Source organism: Hypanus sabinus, chromosome 7 (genome assembly GCF_030144855.1).
Source record: "Hypanus sabinus isolate sHypSab1 chromosome 7, sHypSab1.hap1, whole genome shotgun sequence".
Lineage (NCBI taxonomy): Eukaryota > Metazoa > Chordata > Chondrichthyes > Myliobatiformes > Dasyatidae > Hypanus > Hypanus sabinus.
In genome coordinates, this window is record NC_082712.1 from 37,196,584 (window position 1) to 37,219,246 (window position 22,663).

The following is a 22,663-nucleotide window of genomic DNA, read 5'->3' on the forward strand; positions in this document are numbered from 1 at the left end:
TATGAAAGTCCACTGCCCTCATCCCATCAATCATCTTCCGCACCTCCACCAAAAAAAACTCAATTACGTTTGTAAGACCTAATCATAACTTCCCAATTTTCATACTCAGCACCCTGACTGATGGAAGCAAGTATGCCAAGTGGCTTAGCTCTGCTCCCATGTTGCATGTCTTCTGACTTGTGTCCCTGTTAAAGACTCAGCAGTTTGTTTAAGGCTAATGATATCTCTAAATAGGAATGCTGAGTTGATGTATCAGTGATGAACTCTTTTGGTTTTCGCAATCAATTATTTGTAAACTTGTTTCACTTTTGAAATTTTCAGATATGACTGTTTATTGACTGATGCTGTGTCTTTGAACACAGTTTAAAACAAAGATATCTTTCACTGTTCACCATATCACTGAGTTTACTGTGACTGAAGTAAACAATCTGCCAGGGCACAGGAACCCCCAACCCCCTTTCTGTATTCTGGAGCACACAAAAGGGAAAGAAGACATTGCTGTTCATTATCTTTATTTGCACAGTGTTTAAATACCTCACAGTGCTGATAGTCTGGCATGACAGAATCAATTTGACAATAATATGCATTTCTTTTTAATTAAATAATGTCTTGGCAAGCAACAAACTATTTTCTCTGCCTATTGAACTTGTGGCTGCCGATCCAGCTGGACTTTTGCTTCACAATTCACAAATTCCATCAATTAATCAGAAAGATAAAGTAGAAGCTACCTGGCAAGGTTATAATAAATTAATTAAAGTGGGAGCAGACGTCGCCTACAAATCCCATCATGTGATTTTGACAGATGAGCTGCAGTTTTGATCCTTTAATCAGAGAGTAGGTGGAGTCTGCATGGTGGCAGGTGAGCAGAAATCCTCAATACCATTTTCACTCTGCTTCTCCAAATCCTGCTGCCCCAGCTGCTTGTACTCAAATGTCAGGCGGTTTGTATGCTGGCCGCTGGACACAATACGTACCACGGTGTGGTCACAGCCGACCTTCATTTGTACTAGAGAGAAAGAGCATTCAGTGTAATAGAAAAAGACCCTGAGCTGGTATTTCAAAAGAATAGAAGCACAGAGGCATTTGAAACAATAATAGAGCAGCCCAAACAATAAAATTCAGTTCTAATAATCTAAACACTGCAATGATGTGGTGCTGTATCGTTGTGGTAGTAATTCACTCAGTGTTTTATAAACAGTTCCCTCCACTCCGCCATCAGATTTCTGAATGGTCAATGAACCAACCCATGAACACCATCTCACTATTTTTCTCTCTTGTTGTACTACTTAGTTAATTTAATTTTTAATATATATTTCTTTGTTTTCATTTATAGTATTTAATGTATTGCACTGTATTGCCGCAAAACAGCAAATTTAATGACATATGTCAGTGATATTAAACCTAATTCTGATTTTGATTCTGATTCTGAATTTACTGCTGGTCCCTTCAATACAGTCATGGTTGTCCATTGCACTCACTTGTGAAGCTTGGGAGATTTTACTTGGGTACAGTGGGAACCTTTTGTGCTAGATAAGTCAGGTGGTCTACAGCCCAGGGTTCTGAAAGACATGGTTGAAGAGATTATGGAGGCATTAGCAATGATCTTTCAAGAATCACTGGAAGGCTAGAAAACTGCAAATGTCACTCCACTCTTCAAGAAGGGAGAGAGGCAGAAGAATGGAAATTATCAGCCAGTTACTCTGACTTAGTGGTTGGGAAGATATTGGAGTCAATTGTTAAGGATGTGGTTTCAGGGTACTGGAAGGCACATGATAAGATAGGCAGTTGCCAGCATTGTTTGTTTAAGGGAAAATCTTGCTTGACAAATTTGTTGGAATTCTTTGAAGAAATAGCAAGCAGGATAGACAAAGGAGAATTGGTAGATGTTGTGTACTCGGATTTTCAGAAGGCTTTTGACAAGATGCTGCACATGAAGTTGTTCATTGAGTTAAGAGCCCATGGTATTACAGGAAAGATATCAGCATTGGTAATTGGTTGATTGACAGGAGGCAAACAATAGGAATAAAAGGAGCCTTTTTGGTTGGCTGCTGTTGATTAGTAGTGTTCCACAGCAGTATGTGTTGGGACCTCTTCTTTTTACATTATATGTCAATGATTTGGATGACAGAATTGATGGCTTTGTGGCCAAGTTTGCAGATGATACAAAGATAGGTGGAGGGCCAGATAGTTTTGAGGAAATAGGGAGACTACAAAAGGATTTAGACAGATTAGGAGAATGGGCAAAGAAGTGGCAGATGGAATACAATGACGGGAAGTATATGATCATGCACTCGGTAGAAGAAACAAAAGGTTAGATTATTTTCTAAGTAGAGAGAAAATTCAAAAATCTGAGGTGCAAAGAGACTTGGGAATCCTCATGCAGGATTTCCCAAGGTTAACTTGCAGGTTGAGTCGGTGGTGAGAAAGTCAAATGTGATGTTTGCATTCATTTAGAGAGGACTGGAATATAAAAACAAGGATGTAATGTTAAGTGCTAGTGAGGCCTCACTTGGAGTATTGTGAGCAGTTTTGGGCCCCTTACTTAAGAGGATGTGCTGACATTGAACAGGGTTCAAAGGAGGTTTATGAAAATTATTCCGGGACTGAAAGGATTGTCATCTGAAGAGTGTTTGACGGCTCTATGCTGCTATTCGGTGGAATTCAGAAGAATGCGAATGATCTCATTGAAATTTATCAAATGTTTAAAGGCCTCAGTAGAGTGAATGTGGAGAGAATATTTCCTATGGTGGGAGAGTCTAAGACCAGGGAACATAGCCTCAGAATAGAAGGGTGTCATTTTAGAACAGAGATGAGAAGGAATTTCGTTAGCCAGAGAGTAGAGAATCTGTGGAATTTGTTATCATATGCGGCGGTGGAGGCCTTGTCATTGGGTATATTTAAGGCAGAGGTTGATAGATTTTTGATTGGTCGGAGTACGATTTGATACGGGGAGAAGGCAGGATATTGGGGCTGAGTGAGAAAATGGATCAGCCATGATGAAATGGCAGAGTGTACTCAGTGGGCCAAACAGTCTAATTCTGATCCTACGTCTTATGGTCTTACAGAAATGGACACTTTGAGTCAAGACTCTTCTTCTAGATCCAGACCCACTGAATTTTTGCAGCATTTTGATTGTTGCTCAGGCTGCAATATCTGCTGTCACTGGGTCTGCCTATTGTGCTGACTAGCTTGAAGTTGCTAGTATTTGAAAGAACTATCTAGTTAATTACGCTCCCCTACTCTTTCCAGGCAGTCTTGCAAACCTTTTTTTAAAGAGTGTACACCTAAATCCCAGGGGACACAAACATTTCTAGAATTAGTGCAAGAAACCAGTTTCACACTGACATCAGACATGCATACAAAATAATCAGAATTTTAATTAAAAGTATTGAACAGCATGTAAGGAGTCAAGTTATTTACTCTCTCTTTGTGTTTTTATGTTTTATTCTGTTTTTATTTTATTAAAATTATCTTACTAATTAATCTCCATCAGGGCTAGAAAACAGTGATGTGAACTACACATGGCCCTGCAAATGTCTTTTACACATGGATTAGTAGAACAGAAATCTAGACAAATGATTTGGAGATGTGAAATAAAAAACCTGCCCAGACAGATGGAAATTTTAAATTAATTAAATCTGGAATAAAAAAAAAACTGCTATTAGAAATGGCAATCATGAAGCCAACAGTTTGTGGTGAAAATCCACGGTTTGCTAATGTCATCCTATATTATGGCATTGTGGATATTGCAAATTCTGCAATTTTTCAAACCTTTATCACAATGGACCAGATGGTTGACTTATTCTTACTTTCCTGGTCCTTTCCTCGATATCCACTATTCCCAAGGTGATTGGCCTCCTTCTTGCCCTCTCCTAGTGCTCGTCTTCTACCCAACCAATCACAGATCCCAGATCACTGTTTCTGGGGGAGTCCCTGTGAACCAAACCAATCACATCCTGGACTGTAGCAGCGAATTGTGAGGCACCAGGAAATATGAATTGAACAAGGAGAATAACTGTGAGGGTAAATAATTCCATTGATGCCACTGATAATGTGATTTTAATTTTTTTTTAAAGAATTGTATGTAGCGTCTATAGTGACTTGCCAGCTATGCCTCTCCCTACCTTCTTGTTCTGGTTTCTTCCCGCTTCCTTTCCAGTCCTGATGAAGAGTCTCAGTCCAAAATGTTGGCTGGTTATTCCTCTCTGTAGGTGCTGCCAGACCTGCTGAGTTCCTCCAGCATTTTGCATGTTGCTCTGTACATAGTGTAAATTATTTCCCTCAGAAATTAATATGATGCCTTCTGCAATTTACTGCAGATAAAAAAAATGCAAATACTATTTTGCCTGTCTGTCTTTTCCACAACTTGGCTGTAAAATCCTTTGTTATGCATCCTACAATTGGATAGAGCCTTATTATCATTCCTTGTGTAACTTATTTTTGTCTACAGCACAGTAACAGGTCCTTCTGACCCAATATGTCCATGCCACCCAATTATACCCGCATGAGTAATTAACCTACTGCTCTGTACAATCTTGTTTAGAATGTGTGTGGAAACTGGAGCACCCGGAAGGAACTCACGTAGATATGTGTGGAACGTGAAAACTGCTCACAGAAGGCAGTAGGAATGGGAGCCAGGTTGCTGGTGCTGTAAAGCGATGTGCTAATCACTATGTACTGTGATAGAACAACCAGTACATGGCTGGATGAGTGAAACTCCAACAATACTTGACACCATACAAGAGAAAGCAGTCTGCCTTTTGGTTGGTTGCTGGTGATAAGTAGTGTTCCACAGCAGTATGTGTTGGGAACACCAGTGCACAATAGATACAAGACAACAATGCACTAGAGGTTCTTCAACCGCACCTGTGAAACCCATGATTTTGAGGCAGGGTGAAAAATATAATTCTTCCTCCAGTTCACATGCCATCTGACATCCAAATATATCATTATTTTTGGTGTTACTAAGCAAAAATTCTGGAACTTCCTGATCAACACTCAATGGGAGCACTATGAATACAAGAACAGCAACAAGTCAAGAAAGTGCTTATCACTGATCACTTCTGGGCAACTACAGATGAGAATTGAAAGCCAGTTACAACCCTACTTTGTGTGTGTATTAAAAAATGAAAGAAAGCTTCAGATTGTTCAATTGGATATTTTTTTCTTTTTTTGTGAGAGTTCTTGGAGAGTTGATAAACATTTCCCAGCGGTATTCCTGATTATGAGTTAGCCAACTAGGACAACTAACAAAAGATATTGGCTGGGAACGTTTTATCTGTGCTTTATATTCCTGCATGTTTCCAACAACAACAATGCCATATAGAACCTGACAGCTTCTCTTTAATCATGCCTTATTGTCTGTGAAGTACTTTTAGTTTTATGAATATGGTATATATCTTTTTTCGGTTGTTGACTGTGGTGATGTGTGGTGTCCACAATCTATAAGTATACTTGTTTTTTTTTCCTAAGCTGACAGGTGATGCCAACTTAAAGATGAACTATTGGAAGAACTCAAACAGTCAAGCAGCGAGGTGGAGGCAAAGAAATCGTCAACATTTCAGGTTAAGACCTTGTATCAGAACTGGAATTGTAGAGGAAAGATGGTTAGTATATAGCAGTGAGAAGAGCTGGTATGTAATAGGTAGAACTAAGCGAGGGGAGGGAGGACATCGGGCATAGGTGTGTGTGTGTGTGTGTGTGTGTGTGTGTGTGTGTGTGTGTGTGTGTGTGTGTGTGTGTGTGTGTGTGTGTGTGTGAGAGTGTGTGTGTGTGTGTGTGTGTGTGTGTGAGTGTGTGTGTGAGTGTGTGTGTGTGTGTGTGTGTGTGTGTGTGTGTGTGAGTGTGTGTGTGTGGAATGAATGTTGAGATGGGTGATAGGTTGAACCACACAAGGAGGGTGATGGACAGATAGTAAATGGGGGAGGCGTGGCGGTAGGAGGCTAGGAAAGGCGAACATAGGAAAGTGTGGATTAGACAGAGAGAAAGGATGATAATTAAATTAACTAGGGAAGGGGTTATGATTGCTAGGATAAACTCAACAGGCCAAACAGCCTTCTATATTGTAATGAAATATTTAAAAACCGGAAAAATAATGATGATTATAGAACATTTCACAGTGTAGATATAGTTCTACTTTTGAAATTATGGTATATCATATATTGAATGTAATTTTGAAAGAAAGAGCTATCTAATTAGTCACATATACTTGCTCTGTAATTAATCACTACAGCTCTGCAATTTTCCAATAAATAGCCAGAAAAATTTAGCAATGGTAATTATTACAGTTCATAATTACTGAATTGAAACCATAATATACAAAGAAAAATAGACTGTTCGATAAAAGGAATCTTGCAAGATATATATTTTAAACTCTTTTAGAGCCTTCAGTGAATTGTTGGATTGATAGTTGACCTCTCTCACCTGATCCACTGAATGAATAGCAAATTTCAGCCACTGGGTACATCCTGCTGGTGTCTAATGTATTTCCTCCCAAAAGCTGCACAAAATCAGTTGTTCCACCACAGCTTCTGACAGGAGTCTATTGGAAAAGCACAGGGAAATCCATTAAGGTTCTTTTACATATGTAATAAACAATATCACCAAAGGGCAACACAGTACAAAATACTATACCATGAGTCATGTGTCGCTGAAAATATTGGGCAAGTCAGTCTGACTTAACTGGAAATATTCATCCCAGCTGAAATATTTTGGTTAGTATTTACATCTTTTTGCTTTTAGAAACAGGTCAGCTCCTTCAGGTGAGGCTGTTATACATTATATAAGTGAAGCCTCACGTTAAAGCCCATGGGATATAACTCGGAAACAAGTTCCAAATGTCAAATCTGTCAGGGGATTTGTGATGTTTCTGCAAGAGGTTTATGTTCAATTTTCTGAACATTGAGGTGTGACCCCTCTGGGAATAAGGAAAAAATCTTCACATCTCCAGTATCTGTGTCAAAAGAGCTGTCACTGCTCTTCCAGTCATTCTATGCAGCTTATATAAAAGTGAAACCACTTTTCGGCTTGCAGCATCACAAACTGTGAAGTATAATTCAGACATCAAATTGCTTGGATTCAATTTATCAAAGTGCCGCACGTCCACCTCCAGGGGCTTATGTTACACTGCTTGGGCATCTCACCAGCTGAGGTATGATTCAAAGATGAAATTTAAAATGGTTTTGTCTCTTACCAGCATTAGGTGCTGGTAAGTCTTAAGCGTGCGTGTAGACTCACATGAGCAGAAATCCATTTTCACTGGGCAGCGAGCAACACCACGCCTAATCGTTCTTGTCATTTTCAGCTGCTGTCTTCAGTTTGAACGTAAGCTGAGTCTTAGCATGCATGAGTAGAAGCCTTACTATACAACATTTACATCTCAGAATCAGAATTGGGTTTAGATTCCTGGCATATATTGTGAAATTTGTCGTGTTGTCACCATAACAACCTTAACATCAGCAAGTCCAGATAATTGACTGTGGACTTTAGGAAGGGGGATGTCAGGAAAACACACAAGAGCAACACACCCAAAATGCTGGAGGAACTCAGTGGGGTTCTGGTCCGAAACTTCGACTGTGCTCTTTTTCCCACAGATGCTGCCTGGCCTGCTGAGTTCCTCCAGCAGTTTGCATGTGTTGCTCAGAATTCCAGCATTTGCAGATTTTCTGTTGTTTGTGATTTGACAGCACACAACAGCCCTCAGTGAAGGGTCTGTGGTGGAAAGAGATGTGCAGCTTCAAGTCCCTGGGCAACATTTACATCTGCAGGATTATGTAAAGTAAAGTGCAATTAATGCCATGAAACTTGATAGGAATGTACCTGTGTTAATCTTGAACTAAATTAATATATTACAGATTTACGTCAACAACTACTTCCAATAGATGGTAATTACAGTTCAGTAAGTTATAATCCTCTCTTGATCACACACAGGAATTTACTAAGTACTCTTCAATTTGGTTTTGTTTTTCACGGGGTTGACTTTTTTCAGTACAAGCTCAGAAATGAAATCTGTTCTGTTCTTTTAACTTAGTAACAGGATCCCTGAGACATTCACGGTGCAAAACAGGTTCACCAGGATGTTGACTGGATTGGAGGGCGTTCGTTATTAGGAGTGATAGGACAGTCTTGGGTTATTTTCTCTGGAGAGTTGGAGGCTAAGAGATAACCTGACAAATGTATTTAAAAGTTTGGGAGGCGTATATAGTGTAGACAGTCAAAGTCTTTTTCCCAGGTGGAAATGTTAAAAAGAGTATTCTTAAGGTGAAAGGGGGAAGTTCAAAGGAAATTTATGAGGTTAACTTTTTTTAAATAGACAGTGGTACCTGCTGGAATATGCTGCAGGGGATAGGTAGAGGCAGATAGAATAATAATGTTCAAGAAGCATTTAGACAGACATGTGGACAGAGAGGGAATAGAAGTAGAAGGACCATATGTCAATAGATAGGATTAGTTTAGAAAGAAAACAATGATTGAAAAACAGTATGCCAAACTGCTTATTTAGTTATTAGAATTGAAAGAAAATTACTTTAACTTACTGATGGAGGACAAAGGTACGATGGATAAAAAAAGTAAGTTTGCTTGCTATAAATAAACTGAAGATTCTGAATCAGTCACACAGATATGCAATATACGTTTAGGCTTATAAGCCACTAATATCAAGATCAGAGATGTGCCACACATTGATCACCCTTTGTGTCTGTCAGGATGAGCATTACAGTTTAAAGACAAGTCCTGCCACATTGAGCAGGGTCTATGCTTTGCAGAACCAAGATTTAAATAATTTAAGTTTGTAGCCCTTGTCTGACATAAGTGCTAGTTTCAACCTGTTACTCTGATCAGGGAAAACAGATTTACAGTCTGCTGCTTTTGTGTACCCCTCAGCTTTTTCATACATCTGCTTTAGTAATTAAAATGTACAGGAATCATTAAGTTTCAGGGGCTTATTTTCATAATACTTACTAAATTATAATAGTTATATAAATAATTATTTTATTACAATGAGTAGCAGCTTATTTTAATTTTCAAAAAAACAATCTATGTGGTAATTTCTCATGTTAATATGAGATAATAGCTGAACTGAAGTTCAAAGTATATTTGTTATCAAAGTAAGTATATGTCAACACATACTACCCGAGATTTCTCTTCTTGCAGGCATTCACAGAACAAAGAAATGCAATAGAATCAATAAAAAAATGCACAAGAAAAGACTGACAAAAGAACAATGTGCAAGTGAAGACAAACTGTAAATGCAAAAACATTAATAATAATAAAAAATAAATAAGGAAATAAATAATACTGAGAACTTGAGTTGTAGATTCCTGGAGTGTTTTGTGTATAATATTTACCTGTAGATCATTAAAGTCTCCGAGAGTCATTTCGAGGATCTTGACTACTGTTGGGTAAATGATTGAAAAGCTGCAGTTTCTCTTCTGATGAGGAATAACCATTGTGAATCTTCCATCAGGTGTCTGGGAAATGACATTGCAAGCTTTGGACATAAATAAGTGACATTTCACAGTTAGAATAACTAAAACGCTTCACTTCAAACTCAGAAGATTGAGGGCTCTGGTCCCAATCCAGAGACTAAAGTACAAGAAAGGTGTAGGCTGCCACTCCAGTGTGGTACTGTGGAGGATCAGAGATGCCTTCCCTTGCAATGTTAAAACAAAGTTCCACCTGCTTTCTAAGATGCACTTACAGGAACTCATGACACTATTACAAAGAAAAGCAGGCAAGTTAGATTCCCTGTGTCCTAAATACGTTTTCCTTTATTCGGTGTTACGACGACAGATTATTTCCACTGGGACTCACTTTGTACAAATTGGTGTCACGTTACCACATTACACACAGTGATATTTAATCCATGCTCATTGAATAATCTGGGACATTCTCGGGCTGTCAAGAATGCTACGTGAATACAAGTCTTATTTATATTTCAAATGCCTGATATTTTATCTATCACGTTATTTCTCTGGGGTTTCATATGTATTTTCTGCTCGTACTGATTTTAACATATTTATTAAATGATAATAGCTTTATTGATTTTCTTCATTTCTCAAGAAGTACCTATGGGTTAGCTCATGGACAAAAGACAGATCTAGTGGTGAAACATTGTACTTGTGTCACCTGCACTGTGATACTGCTGGATGTCAGGAATGGCTGCTCCCCACAGCAGCCCAGCATTGCTACCACAAATCTACAAAAGCTATTGATTACAAAGTCTGGAGGGGAGATAGAAAATGCTAAAATATTCTAGATTTATTATTAACTTGAAGGTCTACAAAAATGAAATTCTACTTCATAAAGAGAAGCCTATTAAATTTAATTGAGCAATTCACATAATCATTAATAGATCAATAGATCAGAATAGCAAATGAATGCCCTGCAGCACTGAAGATGTCTCCCTACACTACAAGAGGATAAAACGTAGGTATAGGCTCTTAAATAAAAACTGAATTTCATTCCACTCAAAAGTCTGCTCAATGAAAGCAACATGTGTGAAGCATTACATGTAACTGACTTCCATGTTCTAACAAAGTACGTGTGCTTTATACCTATTGTCACAGCATTAAAACCAGATTATTCTTTACTCTTGAATATTAAGTTTTCAAAATATCCATAAAACAAACTACTCAAATAATTTTCCTTGGATTTTATCAAAATTGTACATACGTTATAATTAGATTTCAATCTTAAAAGTGATAAATATCTTGTTAATTGTTGTGTTCTGTATACTGTATAAGACCCATCAAACTTATATCGGGTGAATGATAAGTTCGTGGCCTGGGGTAGAAGGAGATGAGTTATTAACTTCAAATTTTCTGCATAATCACTCAAAGAGTTCAACTGAGCTATATAACTCATCTCCTTCTACCTTAGGCCACAAACTTATCAATCACCCATCTATGGACACTTTCTGGAGGTCCAAGATCCGTATGCTCCACGACCACTGGACTAAGTGTGTAAATGTAGGAGGGGACTATGTTGAAAAATAAATGTGCTAGGTTTTCTAAAATTGACTCCTTCAACCTAGGCCATGAACTTAACAATCACCCCTCGTATGTGAGTACAGAATATTTTCCGGGAAATGAATTCAGTGTTCTCTGTTGCTTCTATATGATGAAGTTCTCATGATAGATTTAATCAGCTATAAACATAAATGAGGAATGGAAGTATAATGCTTTGGAGGCATGAAATTGTACTGATTGCTAGTTGTTTTAACACAAGTAGATGGTTGCTAACTGCAATGATTTACATGGTTAATTTACATGCATACATTTTATTAGCTTTAAGACTTGGCTTTCTGGTCACAATATGCAGAGTTAAGCATTGATCTTTCCCAAATCGAAGATCATCATGACGTGTACTCGAAAATAATCATGCAGAGTTTTCAAATTCAGACTTGGACTGCGATTAGGAAGCCAAAGCTAGAAACCCAAGGATTAAAAGAACTTGGGTAGTGAGAGTTAAATATTCAGAAATTGTAGTAACCTGCCACTGATCAGCCTTCCAGGACAGCTCAGCTAACAGGTGGTATCTGTTTTGATTCACTTTCTTTGTCAGGTGCTGCCTTCATTGGAGCTTGGAGTGCACAGTGGTATATTTTTGAACTGGGCCTTAATAAGGCACTGCTAGGGGCCAGTTGACCTAGTGATAGATTGTGCTGCTTAAACCCCAAAAATGGAATGCTAATTTCTACATTGCTCTTCCCAGCTTGGATTTGTATTATGCTTCTTAGAAGAAAATAAATTAGCTTGCAAAATCACATGACATCCAAAAATACTATCCATCCAATGAACATTTTTGTCACTTTCACAAGTTTGGAAGTTCTGCTGTCAATCCACACAATCATCAAATGGCTACAGCCCAGAATTCTGCCATCTGGCCAGATGAAACTATGACTGCTTCACAGAAGAGTGATCCGCCCAGCTGAGCAGGTTTCATGATACAGCACCCCTCACAAAGCAGCATTCCCTCAGAGCAGTATTGTGCCACTATTTCAACATAGATTTTGACACTCAGGTATGTTCAATCAATTTTACTTGGATTTAATTGAGAATGAGTAAATGGCACAACCTAGGCAATAACTAATATGGAAGTAACAAATGAGGGGTTTGATCAAATACAAATCTTATAAACTGGTCTTACAGTCTATCTGAATATTTTCTGGATTTTCTTTAAGATATCAAAATTTAACATCTTTACTGCAAAACATTGTTTGTGAAAGACTGAATTAATTGCATTCCGGTGAACAAATTTCCAAAATTAATCTGTATAAAAGTCATGTTTGTCACCAGAACCTAATGGATTTGGAATGATCAATCCTTACATGAACGTGTATTTTCACAGCTCTCTCTGGCTGCCTGCACTACTAATGTTAATCAAATAACTCCATTCAATTGATTTATGGCATATGACTATAATCTGGTTGCTACAATTTTTCATTGTGATGTGCCATGTTTGCTCAATGACAGAAAGCCATCCCTCAATTTTTACATGTTTTCCTTTTTATGCTTGAAATATTCGCAAAAGACTCTTCTGTTGTATTTTTATGTCTGTAATATTACAGCATTTTTTCACATATTATATTGTTATAAATACAAATGAGTTTTAGAGATCTGGAGGTAAGCACTATGGTGTGGTGCAGGGATGGTCCTGAACTATCACAACGAGGCAATGGAAGTCTTTGGATTTGTTGGTGGACTCATTGTCAGTTACTATTTCAGGTTTAAGCATTTGGGTAAGACATGAATCTTCTAAGGCATTGAATTTTTTAAGCTTCTTTTGTCTAGTAATTGATACCATTTAAATCTACAATTACTCTTCCCCCCTTCACCAAATTCATCCGATTGCTTTGGAATTTGATTAATGTAATTTCTATCGCTGTTTCACTTCCAGATATTTCTCCCTTTGATATTGATTAGGTGACTGGATTGTTCACATGATCCATATCCTAATTTGCTCTTCAAGTCTGTCAAAATGTGGATGGCAATCTGCCTAAAGGTAAGATATCTCTGTCAACACCCCTTCATCACTGGCCACAATAAGCCTTCCAGCACCCTCACCTCCTCAGTCTACCCCATTTTCAATTGGTGTATTGGCAAATTTGATGATGATGATGTTGATGATAATATTGATGATGATGATGACAATGATGATTGTGACTATTATGATAATGACAGTGAAGTATTAAAAAGCTGTGAAGAGAAATAAGTTGAGTATGTGCAGTCTTCTGGTGGATGTCCATGAACTGATCTTTAACAGGAATCTGTCATTTCACACTCTGGACGATTCACTGGGAGAGCTATTGGATCAGTTTTGAGATACAAAATATCTTAAAAGTTCACTCTTGGGTAAGTGCTCATTGCTGGTGATGCTAACACTCATTGATAAACCATAGCTGCCCTTGAGCTAGTGATGGTAGGCTGCCTTCCTGAACTATTGTAGGGAATGAGTTCCCTCATTGCTGCCTGTTAGGAACTCCATGATTCTAATAAGAAACAGAACAGAATGGCTACATTTTAGAATATATGTGGTGTGGAAGATAAATTGGAGTGGATAATTTTTCCATGTTCCCACCTGTAGTTTCTCTAGATATGAGTACTCAGGATGTAGACAAAACAGCTTTTGGTAAACTATGGCAATGCATCCAACATGTAGATCACACTAGAGTCATTATAGCACAGTAATAGAGGAACACAGATTGAGTGTACCTCATATCAAATCCAATGTAAGATTTAAATTTTATATTTTCTTAAAATTATTGCTATGCACAGCATTCTCAGTGACTAATTCTCTACTTGACCTGAAGGGTAAGAAGTAAAACTAATTAAATTTCTGCCACTGGTCTATTTTATTTTATCTAGAGAAACAGCATGAAACAGGGCCTTCCAGCCCAACGAGCTGCACTGCTCAGCTACACACTTACTTAATGCCAGCCTAATCACAGGACAATTAACCTACTAACTGGTACATCTTTGGACTGTGGGAGGAAACTGGAGCACCTGGAGGAAACATATGCTTACAGAAAGGATGTACAAACTTCTTAGGAAGGACGCCGGAACTGAATTCTGAACTCCGATGCAACAAGCTGTAATAGCTTTGTGTGCTGAAGTAATGGTTTTCTTTTTAAACTGTACATGATGTACCACTGATAAAAGCAGCCTTTACTGGCTTTAAGATAAGCATTTCTCTGGGTCATTTCAGAAAGTAGCTAATGATCAACGTGTATGATTTGAGGATCCTATACAGACCAGGGAAAGGTAGAATGGAGACTTACTTTCTTCTTTCCTAAAGTATGGATATTTTTAGTCATACAGCCATAAGAGTACTACAGCACAGAAAAAAGCCCTTCAGCTCACCTAGAGCATGCCAGACTATTAAATACCAAACTGCAAATGGTAGCCTTTTCATCCAGGACCTATCCAAATTTCTCTTTAATGTTCAAATCAAACCTGCATTCACTACTTCTGCTGGCAGCTTGTTCCACACTCTCACCACCTTCTGAGTGAGCAAGTCCCCCTCATGTTCCCTTGAAACATTTCACCTTTCACCCTTAACCTCTAGTTCTAGTCTCAGCCAAAGTCTGTTTGCATGTACCCTATCTATGTTCATAATTGTGTATACTTCTATCAAATCTCCTTCATTCTCTTATGCTCCAGAGAATAACTCAGGACCTCAAGTCCTGGCAAGATCCTTTTAAATTTTCTTTGCAATTTTAACTTTTTGAAATATATTTCATTAGCTGCCACAGTGGAACTTCAGCTCATGTTTTCCATTAGTCTTGTCCTCTAGATACTAATTCAGAAATTTCACAATAATATTCCTATTGAAAATATCACCCAGCACTCCAGTTATCATGTTGTGAAATGTCAGGGGAGGTAGAGATGGTGTTTGATGGGATTTGATTTTGGTAATAATCTTTACCCAGCCCCCAAATGCACACCCCACTCCTTCCCCCATCACCATCATACATAGACACTGTTATACAATACTTGATATCTAAGAACTAAGATCGCATGCTACAATAAGACATTATGATGAAATGTAAAGGTGAGAAGGCTGAATCACAGCATGATAAGCCCTCAGGAGACAACAATGAAAAATTTATGCCATAATGCCCCCAAGACACCTTGGTAATATACCACCCACTTTTCTTTTTCAAACAAAATTATTTAACATACAAGAATAATAATTCCATTTTATACTTACGGAAGGGATTGATTAATTTCTTTATCGTAAAAGAAAACCCATTTCCAGGCCTGTGAATTCTAAAGAGGATCATTGCTGCATTTTGAGAAGACCTAATAGTTGTCTTGAAGTTGCTGCCAGAACAAAAATCAACATAGCGCTCTGACATGGGGAGAGCGTGGTCCATTATGCTCGGAAACATTTCTCCCTTCATTATCCAGCCATCAAAGACCTACACATTAACAGAATATGATCTTAGAAGGATACAAGAAGAATGTTTCTGTTGTGGACTAGTCAGTTGTGCAATGTAAGGAAATATCAAGAAGAGAATCTAATAATAGGAAAAGTCAAAATTAATTAAAGTTAGTATTTCTTTACTTCCAGCATTTTCTCTTTGCACGACCAAAAATGTTAAATAACGCAGTTTGTCCATACATGTAATTATTAACCTGATCCATTTATAATGATCCAATGTAAGATTGTCAAATTGCAATATAAACTGCATTTATTTGATAACCAATCAAGTCCCATTCCTATTCTAAATCCTCCTCTCTTTCTCACTGGTTATTAGAATGATGGAGGGAAAGATAAACAGAGGGAAGCAGAGATAGAGTGAGACAGAGAGAGACAGGCAGACCGAGAGGGGTGGGGAGAGAATGAGAAAGAGAGAATGATAGAGAGAATGTGCTTAATTCAAATTATGTTGCTTTTTTTCTGTCAACTTGATTCAGTATCCATTTTTTCTGATCACTGTGCTTCCATTTGTCCTCCTCTTGTTTGAACAGCACTTTTCAAATCTGCAATTTCCACCAAGAAGAATGGATATATCAAACATGTACACGGCAACACTGCCACTTCCAATTTTCTTTTCAATATCACTCTCCTATAGGCATATATAACCAAAGCTTTATTACTCCTCTGTCAGAACCTCACCTACCTAGCTGCTGATTAAAGATCAACAAGCTGAAACATTAGCTTTTCCTCCACATGACCTTTAATAACAGGAGTTAATAGCATTCAGGTTAAATTAGTATTAAGTAAGGAACACTGTTCAGTTTTGAAATGCTTAAAGAGAAATACTTATTAGAAAAACAAGATTTTTATCGGTACTTACAGATGCGACAATATGTTATTAATAAGACGCTTAAAAATGTAACCAAGGCAAGTAGTTATTTAGAAAAGCATATAATTCAGATAACGGTAGTAGAATCATTGCAAACATGTATAAGGGGTTGTCAAATCTTAAAACACATTCGACTTCCTACATTAAAACAAAATGGGAGAAGGAAGGAGGGATAATTATATCTGAGGAAGAATGGACAATAATATAGAGGTATCAATGGAAGTGTACCAGTTCACAGAAATGGAGGGAGTTTGGATGGAAAAACTTGATAAAACACTTTATTACACCCTCTCAGAAATCCCATTATGATAGTAACCTCACTGTTTGCTGGAGAAATTGTGGAAATCAAAATGCAAATCATTATCATATTTTTTGGGACTGCCCTGTTATCAAAAACTATTGGAGGGGGATACACAATGCCCCATGACACATCTTTAAATGTGAAATTCCCTTAGAGAGTAAGACCATATATTTTGGATATATACCTCAAGAATGGTTGAAAAGAGATAAATATTTAATGAATATACTGTTGGTGGCTGGTAAAAAGACTCTTACTAGGAAATGGTTATCACAGGAGAGCCTGACTTTAAATGCATGGATGGAAATTACAATGGACATTTACAAAATGGAGAAGATAACAGCATCTGTTAATCATAAGTTGGAACAATTTGATTCATACTGGGAAAAATGATTTAACTATATAATGCCTCATAGGCCTGATTTTATTCTCACAAATCAATGAATATGTTGTAAAAAAAGATCACTCCCTACTTGTACATAGTTCTTTCCTTTTGCTTGTTTTCTCTTTCTGCTCTTTTTTATAAGTGTATACCTCAGATAAATACTTTGTGGAGATTTGTGATATATATGATTATATGATATATATGTACAATGTCTGAAATGCATCTTATGGAAAGGTTTGTTTGTTGATGAACTTGAATAAAAAAAATAAATTACAAAAAAAAGTAAGCCTTCTGATCATGACGTACACGCAGCAGCCACTTTATTGGGTAGCTCTCTACCTAATAAAGAGGCCACTGAGTGTATGTTTGTGATCTTCTGCTGCTGTAGCCCATCCACTTCATGGTTTGGTGTGTTGTGCATTCAGAAATGCTCTTTTGCATGCCTCTGGTGTAACATGTGGTTATTTGAATTACTCTCACCTTCCGGTCAGTTGGAACCAGTCTGGCCACTGTCCTCACATCTCTCTCCTTAACAAGGCATTTTTGCTCATAGAACTGCCACTCACTGTGTGTTTTTTTTTTTGTTTTTTGCACCACTCACCATAAACTCTATGAACTGTTGTGTGAAAATCATAAGAGATCAGCAGTTTCTGAGATACTCAAACCCTCCTTTCAGCACCAACAATCAATCCACACGCAAAGTCACTTAGATCACATTTCTTCCCCATTTTGAAGTTTGGTCTGAACAACAACTGAACCTCTTGACCATGTCTGTATGCTTTTATGCATTGAGTTGCTGTCACATGGTTGGCTGATTAGATATTTGCTTTAATGATTAGGTGTACTTAATAAACTGGCTACCTAGTGTATACCAGAAACTATTGGTACAAAGCCGGATGTCCAATGGATTTTCTACCTGCAGTAAAAGTAAATACAGTATACAATATGTCTGGAGATCATGAATAGCAGAGAACGAAGGAAAGATTGAGATAGATGAGAGTTTCATACAAATTCCCACTAGGGGAAAACCACTGAGTGTAATTTTAGCCTAACTATTAAATGGAAATAAGCACACTGGGATGAATACTCATGGTCTGATTTCTGATTTTCATTTTGATTGAAGTTATAATGTAGCACATTTTGGTGAAATGTAAAAGGGCCATTTCACTTACAGTAAGTGTTCCTGATTCCTACTAATAAGTTAAGTTGAAGTTGTGCCTAATGAGTTAGGAATGTGTGTTAGCCCACAATGATATTAATAAAATAATGAGGACTTCATAGGAAAAAACGTTTGGATTCTGCAGGTAGAAATGCAGATACTCTTTTCAGCATTGTATGTTTATTACAAAGTTTCTCTCTGAAAGGTGAGAATTATTCTGACTTAGCATGGAGCATAACTTTAAAAATGTTAAAAAGTGGGGAAAATAAGTAATAACAAGAAGTAGTAAACAATTCCTGGAGGCAAGTTTAACAATGGAAGAATTGTGAGATTACCTTTCGGATTAGAAAGAAAATAAGGCAAAGAATTTCAATTTATGAGAAAAAATTATCAATCATGTAAGATGGATGTACTAATCACATTAGGCATTCTTGGGTAAAGAATCTAGTGATACACGTTTGAAGCAATGGTAGTGATAAAGGAATAATTGTTTTAAATAGTAAGCTTATTTGTTCTTACCTTAAGGAAATCTCCACCTTGACAATCTATGTTGACATTATTGTACTCCAAGGAGATAACTTCATCAGGATTGCCAATGAAGAAGGTGGCACAGTTGAGCTGTGGTCTATCTGCCCTGAATGAGAACTGACCATCTACACTCAACATGTCAACACATTCTGTAGACAGAAAGAATTGCATGAAGTTATCTGATTTATCGAGTGGAGGGCCACTACTAAATTGACAAAATTAAAAGAAGGAGAGTCCAAACTGGAATGCTTTAAAATGAAAACTGTAACACATTTATTTTATGTTATCAGAATTACTGTGCTAATTTGAACAAGTTTCTGCTTTATTGATTTTGAATTGATGAATAAGCTATGTTGTTGCTTTCTATTTGATGAAGAAAGAGGTTATAGAACATTTAAGAATGCAAGAAATAAATGCAGGTATGTGCTAGGCAACTTTCTGTGTCTGATGAAAATATTTGTCTAAATCTTTTTCCGTTTTCTTATTTCCTAATGCAAGTTCTGTTGTCACTGTCTGTAAAGGATCCATATTAACTTTCACTAATCACTTGCATTTTACATATTGGTATAATCTCTTATTATTCATTATTCATTTCCACTGGCCCATTATTTTACCATTTCATAAGAACATAAAAAATAGGAGCAGGAGTGGATCATCTGGCCCATTGAGCTTGCTCCACCATTCAATAAGACCATAGCTGATCTGGCCATGGACTCAATCCCACCTCCCTGCCTTTTCCCTATAACCTTTAATTTCCCTGCTATGCAACAATCTGTCTGTGCCTTAAATATATTTAATGAGTTGGCGTCTGCTGCTTCTCTGGGTAGAGAATTCCACAGATTCATTACTCTCTGGGAAAAGCAGCTTCTCCACATTCCACAAAATCTTGAGGTTATGTTCCCTAATTTTAGTCTCACTTACCAGTGGAAATAACTTTCCTGCATTTATCTTATCTATCCCCTTCATAATTTTATATGTTTCTGTGAGATCCCCTCTCATTCTTCTGAATTCCAGCAAGTATAATTCCTGGTAACTCAATCTCTCCTCATGGGTTAACCCCACTCTCCTCCCATCACCAGAAACAACCTAGTAAATCTCCTCTGCACTTCTTCCAAAGCCAGTAGGTCTTTTCTCTAGTAAGAAATTATCAATGCATTGACGCTTCTTGCTGAATTCTGAAATGTTGCCTTCCTCAGGCTTACATTTTCTTCTATCTTTCCAACCTTTTATTTTGCTCTTTTAACCTGTTCATTGCTTTACTGCACTATCCCAAACTACCATAACCAGTTTCTGCTCATGGCTTCAGAGTTTGTTTTCATTTAAGACTCTGGTTTCAGATTGGACAGACTTCTTATTAATCTTCACATACAATTCTTATATAAGAGAGGCAACAGTAGTACCGATAGAAAAATGCCCAAGTAATAGAGAAGTAGTGAGAAGATGTTTCGTGGACTGGAAGAAAATGAGTGGTGGGGTTCCCAGTGGTTAGTACGAGGACCACTGCCTTTCTTAATGCAATTAAATGATTTGGACTTGTCTCTACAGTGCAAAATGATCAGATTTCCAGATGACTCAAAATTTGGAATTGGAGCGAACAGTTGGGAGAATAGTATTAGAAGTCAAGACAGGTGATGGAATAAGCAGACAGAGGCTGGATAAAATTTAACAAAGAAATAGGAAGGGTTACACGTCAGTAGGAAGAATGAAAAAGGAGGAAGGTAAACTAGAGGACACAGATCTTAAAGTTGAACAAGAACAGAAGGGACTATCAGTATATCCACGTTTCTCTTTGATTGGGGCAAGGTAGCCTGAGAAAGTGCTTAAAATATCATACTGAATCCTGGGCTTTATGTGGGCCTTGAGTACATAGAAAGGAAGTCATGTTGGACTACCATAACAGAAACTCAAGGAATATCTAGATGAGCACTTGAATCACTAGGACATAGATGGGTTAGAGCAGTGCTGCTAAATGGGTTTAATACAGATACATACTGGGTAGTTGGCAAGGACAGAGTGGGCCAAAAAGCCTTTTTCTGGGCTGCACCACTCTATGGTATATTTTGTTTGTGATTCTTGTCACCAACAGTAAAACGGTGCAACCAGTGGAGGGGAGGGTGGGGGCATCTCTGGGGCAACACGACCAGTCCAGGTTTAACTCCGAAGTCGCCAGGCAATAGTGTACGGATCATTATTTCATTACATGGCCTGAGCGCTTCTCGTCAATCTGACTCCCATCTTCGGTCTACTTTTTCCCCGCATTAGGGTTTTTCCAATTAGCTCCCACAATCTCCTCCTCCCGGCTTTTTTTTTTAACCCCTCAGAGATTCAACGTTTGCAATGTTTTGCTAGGTTTCAATGTGAAGAAAGCCCGGGCGCCGTATGTTTAAATGCGGTTGGCATAAAAGGACCGTGGCTGTACTGACCTGAAAACAAACGAAAATAAAATTACTTACCCTTCCATATAAAAAATAGGATGCATTTTGAGCAGGAAATCTAAATAATTGCCTGTTCCGAATCAAAGGGCGAGATTATCATCTCTTTGACATGGTGGGTTTGAAAAGATGTGCAGCGTTATTGTCGGTTTTAGTTTTGTACACGGTTGAAGAGCAACAATGCGTGCTGAACACCGCTAATGCCGGTGTGTGGATTGCCTCTTTAAAGTCTGCTTGATTCACAACCGGCCGGGTTTGAGCCGAGCAGTGTGCGTGAGTCCAGCTGCTTGTACAGCCACTAATCGCTAACTCACTCACCCGTCCGTCCCGAGATACTTACTGAGACTTCGACTGTAAACGTATCCTTGAGAAAGTGATCGCTTCATCTCCGAATTTAGAAGCCCAAGCGGGTTATCGCTCATGTCGTTGTTCTTGAAAACATTGGAGATTATGTTAAACGTTAAACGCTTGAGAAATCTTTGAAAAGACCTTCGTTGTGAACTGCGCTAGGCTTATTAATAACTATTTTAGAAACGAACATAATGTTCCGTTAACTGTCTCGCTCCTACTTCTGCACAATAAATTCCTTCCTTCAAAATAACCCGAGATAACTTCAAAGTGCTTTTTTTCTTCTGAAACTTCCTCCCAAACGCATCAAACCAGACCTTAACAAATAAACAAATTTAATGAAATTAGTACTTGACGCCGCAAGATTAAACAATGAAGCACAAAAAATGCTGGGGAAACTCAATAGGTCAGGCAGCATCTATGGAGGACAAAAAAGAACCGACGTTTGGGGGCGAGACCTTTCATCAAAACTGGAGGTTAGATTGGATCAGCAGCCTTTTCCCCTGTGGTCCCTCCGAATGACTTCTAAATAGATGTCAACCTCTCCGAAGCGGTCAGCTTTATTTGCACGAGGAGTTTGTCTTCAAACCTGTTTTCTGAATGCTCCTGTACACTGAGGAGAAACAGCTTGTAGTGTATTGAACATGACGGCTGAAGAGGAAAGGCAACAAAAAAAAGCGATACGTTTTCTGAGTAAGGCTCCATCCAGCAGTAAGAAAGCCCCAAAGACGCGAGCGTCTCCACGTGAAAAAAAAATCAAAAGACAATGCTGGGTTAAAGAGCTTGCTAAATTATGAGAATTAGTGCGTCAATCGTCAATACAAAATAAATAATCCGATTTATTTCAATATGGAATGAAAAACAAAGCAGCAATCAAAATAACTGATTGAGAAAAATCACGGATGTAAAGCAAAGACTAAAAGAGACAAATGTGTGTGTGTGGATGAATACATGGATGGACAGCGGAATCCCTGTCTCCCAGACACTGACTGATGGTAGTGTCCCACCTCTATGTATCTGCCTTGTCCCTGGAGAATCGCCGTCCATAGCAGAGCGAAGTGCAGCGGAACCTTGAAGCCAGAAGACATCTTTCTTTCTGTCTCCGTGTGTTAGCGGCTAGCAGTCAGTGACGAGTACGAGAGAAAATGATTTCAACCCCCTCTTTTATAGCGCGCTGAATGCGGTCTGTAACGCACGTGGT

General features: G+C 38.0%; 1 protein-coding gene across 2 annotated transcripts; it reads right to left on the reverse strand.

Moving 5' to 3' along the window:
* Positions 1-478: 478 nt before the first annotated feature.
* Positions 479-22,641, reverse strand: crhbp (corticotropin releasing hormone binding protein). 2 transcript variants are annotated; one of them, XM_059974502.1, is made up of 8 exons: positions 22,470-22,641; positions 21,455-21,545; positions 18,674-18,831; positions 15,211-15,421; positions 9,345-9,487; positions 6,424-6,541; positions 4,125-4,256; positions 479-1,006 (listed from the first exon to the last, which is right to left on the reverse strand). In XM_059974502.1, exons 1-8 carry the CDS (start codon positions 22,548-22,550, stop codon positions 828-830), a joined length of 1,113 nt encoding a protein of 370 aa, XP_059830485.1. In that variant the 5' UTR covers positions 22,551-22,641; the 3' UTR covers positions 479-827. The 2 variants fall into 2 exon arrangements, with proteins under 2 accessions (XP_059830485.1, XP_059830486.1); XM_059974503.1 differs by lacking the exon at positions 4,125-4,256 and having other exon boundaries at positions 480-1,006; positions 22,470-22,640.
* Positions 22,642-22,663: the final 22 nt, after the last annotated feature.

Coding starts and splice junctions, on each gene's coding strand:
- crhbp (XM_059974502.1), bottom strand. CDS start 22,550: ATGTCTTCTGGCTTCAAGGTTCCGCTGCACTTCGCTCTGCTATGGACG. Junction 21,546..22,469: donor GACAAGGCAGATACATAGAG/GTGGGACACTAC, acceptor AATGTTTTCAAG/AACAACGACATGAGCGATAA. Junction 18,832..21,454: donor CGTTTACAGTCGAAGTCTCA/GTAAGTATCTCG, acceptor TTCTGTCTACAG/AATGTGTTGACATGTTGAGT.